The sequence below is a fragment of the Apium graveolens genome, chromosome 1 (assembly GCF_009905375.1).
Source record: "Apium graveolens cultivar Ventura chromosome 1, ASM990537v1, whole genome shotgun sequence".
NCBI classification, from domain to species: domain Eukaryota; kingdom Viridiplantae; phylum Streptophyta; class Magnoliopsida; order Apiales; family Apiaceae; genus Apium; species Apium graveolens.
The window spans coordinates 73853223-73856079 of record NC_133647.1 but is presented as its reverse complement, the minus strand read 5'-3'; the positions used below and the strand labels follow the sequence as shown (position 1 = coordinate 73856079).

General features: G+C 38.8%; 1 protein-coding gene across 1 annotated transcript; it reads right to left on the bottom strand.

Annotated features, from left to right (window-relative positions):
* Window positions 1-1566: 1566 nt before the first annotated feature.
* On the bottom strand, window positions 1567-2097 carry LOC141677735 (limonoid 7-O-acetyltransferse-like). Its single transcript, XM_074483819.1, has one exon. It carries the CDS (start codon window positions 2095-2097, stop codon window positions 1567-1569), a length of 531 nt encoding a protein of 176 aa, XP_074339920.1.
* Between the last annotated feature and the right edge of the window lie 760 nt (window positions 2098-2857).

Sequence of the window (2857 nt, the reverse complement as noted above, 5' to 3'; positions counted from 1 at the left end):
CACCCTGTGGAACTGGAGACAGAGTTTTTGGAAGATATGAGTTCGTTAAGTATCTCTAGGAAAGAGGAGGTTCCTGGACAAGATTACTAATCGTATTACTAATCATATTACTTAAGACGGACCAACTGTCCTTAAAACTGATATGTTGTCCTTAAAATTAATGATGGTTACTTATTTATACAGTTTGCAGGCAAATTTATCTATAGCAAACATATGTGTGTGCACTAGCATTTGTGTTGATTAGGCATTGTTGATGATATATATTATGTACAAATTATTGTCTCAAGAATCTGTGTAGTTGTTAGTTGTTTTGCTAAGGCAATCTGACAATGAGTCACTCTACTTCTCAGCAGTCCAAATTTAGTTCAGTGATCCATGCTATAGGTGCTGCCATTACGTGTTGAAATACTGAGTAACGCTTGGCTTGTGTAGAATGTTTTTATTCTTTACTTTGGCAATTCAATAGAGATATTTAACCTAATTGTTATGTCTTGAAACAAAAATAAAACAAAAGAAGAGGTTTTGACATCGATTCTTTTTCTAGAGTGCTCTGACTTCCGAGTGTTTTTTTCTGTAAATACTCCTATTGATTTATAGCTGCTCTATATATAGACGATTTTTTAAAACCAAAGGCGATATTTAAAGTAATTGCTAAACTAAAAAGGCTTCAAAAGCTGAGATGGTTTTGTAAATTTGGCAGAAGCAATGTTGATTAGGCATTGTTGATGATATATATTATGTTGGAACTTGGAAGTGCAGGCAGGGAATCTGTTGGAAGCTCATTTGGTGCACTGTTGAACTCTGGTAAAATTTGTATTTCTTCAAGTGGATTGGGTCAGCAGGCTAATTATATTCTTTGCTGGATTGACTACAGAGTATGATCAAACTCAAACTAAACCTGACTAGAATGGATCCTCTGCTCTTATGAATGAGACATATGTTATATGATATATTCTATCTCAACTTAAATACTAACAATCAGAACAATTGCCGAACTGAGTTGGTGTCTGTCTTCAAAACTTAATAATTTTACCGTTAGAGTTCTTCCAAAACTTAAGGTATTAGATGAATGCATTATGAATCATTTGTCTTACGTCAGACATTCTTTTCATCATGTGATAGGAATTGATATGAAATCCGATTAAAATTAATCCAACCAATTTAATTTCAATGTCCGGTTGAATTTAATTTTGGATCATTCTCAAAGATGACCATTTCTTCTTTTCCTAGTGATACCACTGCTTCCAAGCCACCACCAACTCTCGTCTCACATAAGGAGATGAAATTCACCAAACTTACGTTACCATAATAGAACCATATCTGCTTTCCCTCCCCAAAATCATGTTCATAAACACCCATATTGCACATGCTAGTGATTACAACAGGAACAGATACTTCCTCAGCCTTCATAATCATTTCTACATATTTCAGAATTGTGGTAGTTCCGGTATCTCCCTTTATAATCTAAACAAAGTCGTTGTTGACTTGTGTTTTTCCTTTCTGTATTTGACTTAATAAGAAATGATGTTCTAGATTTGTAGCAGCCTTGCATTCTGCAAATCCATGTCAAATAAGATTTCCTACGGCATTTTTTGGCACACAGTTCTTTCCTCGAAGATGGATCACCATGTCTAAAATCAATGACTTGTCTAGAGGGTTATTATTTACCATGTAAGCAGCTTTAGAGAAACATTTCCATAACAAGGCTGCTACAGCTTCAAATCGAGTTGGTGCAGTTTCTGACGTAGCACTACTTGTTTTCGACTTAAGTGCTGCTATGTCTATGCCGTCAAACACAAATCTTTGAGACACAAACTTGGCTTTTCCAATGCTATCTGGATTCTGAAAATTGAGAGAAGAAATTTGTGGAAATAATGATGGTGCGGTGAAACTAGGATATATTGTATGCACAGATCCTCTGGCTGCAGCTGTCCAATGCCTTAGGAATAAAGTATATGTGTCTCCATCGACAAATTTGTGGTTGATGCAGGTACAGATGGCAACTCCACCACAACTGAAGACGTTTACCTCAATCATGAGCACATAGTTTCCTATGGCTGGTTCCTTGGCATTTTGAGGAACTAATAGGTTGATCATCTCATGGAGATTGACAGAGAAAATCTGAGAGACGTGTGATAACTCGGTTTCTTCACAGGTCTTCTACTTTCACATACGAGCTGGGACCCAACTTCCGTAACGGTTGGCGTGTGTTTAACCTGCTAAGTAGGGGTCTCCGCAAAAAAGAACCGGAGGTTGTATCCCGCGGCAACTCCGGTGTGAGAGTAAGAAATGGGCCTTCTTGAAGAAGAAGAAGAAAAGGGAAGAAGGAGCTATTCAAAATATATATGATGGTGTGTGTATAGGTGTGTAGCAGTCAAATGTTTTTCAACCCCTAAAACCCTCTTTTTGAGACCTTTTATAGGTCCCAAGATTTAGGGTTTTTGGGGTTTGTACCTCTTTATCCTGGCATTTGATCATTCTTGGTTGATGATTGGTTGGACGGTTCAGATGGACTGTGTGGTCAGGTGTCCTTTCTCCATCAGAGTTGTCTTGGGATATTTACCAATGGACGGCTGGAATGCAATTGTTCCATTTTGGGTAACATGAGACAGTTGACTCTTTTGTCCGGTGTCACGTGGCACCGGGGACCACCCCGGCTTGGGCCTGGGGTGTTATCTCTTTTGGGTCTCTGTTCTTTTATCTGGGCCTGGTTACTTCTGGCCTATCATTTGCCTCCCACTCCCTTATGCGGGTTTTCCCGGATGGGGGAGTAGTTGTCTTGAAAAAAATTTCATTCCTTTGATTTGTGGCCCCTGACCCCGGGATGTTGTTGGGTACAACTCCCCGGGGTTGTGTT

Coding starts and splice junctions, on each gene's coding strand:
- LOC141677735 (XM_074483819.1), bottom strand. CDS start 2,097: ATGATCAACCTATTAGTTCCTCAAAATGCCAAGGAACCAGCCATAGGA.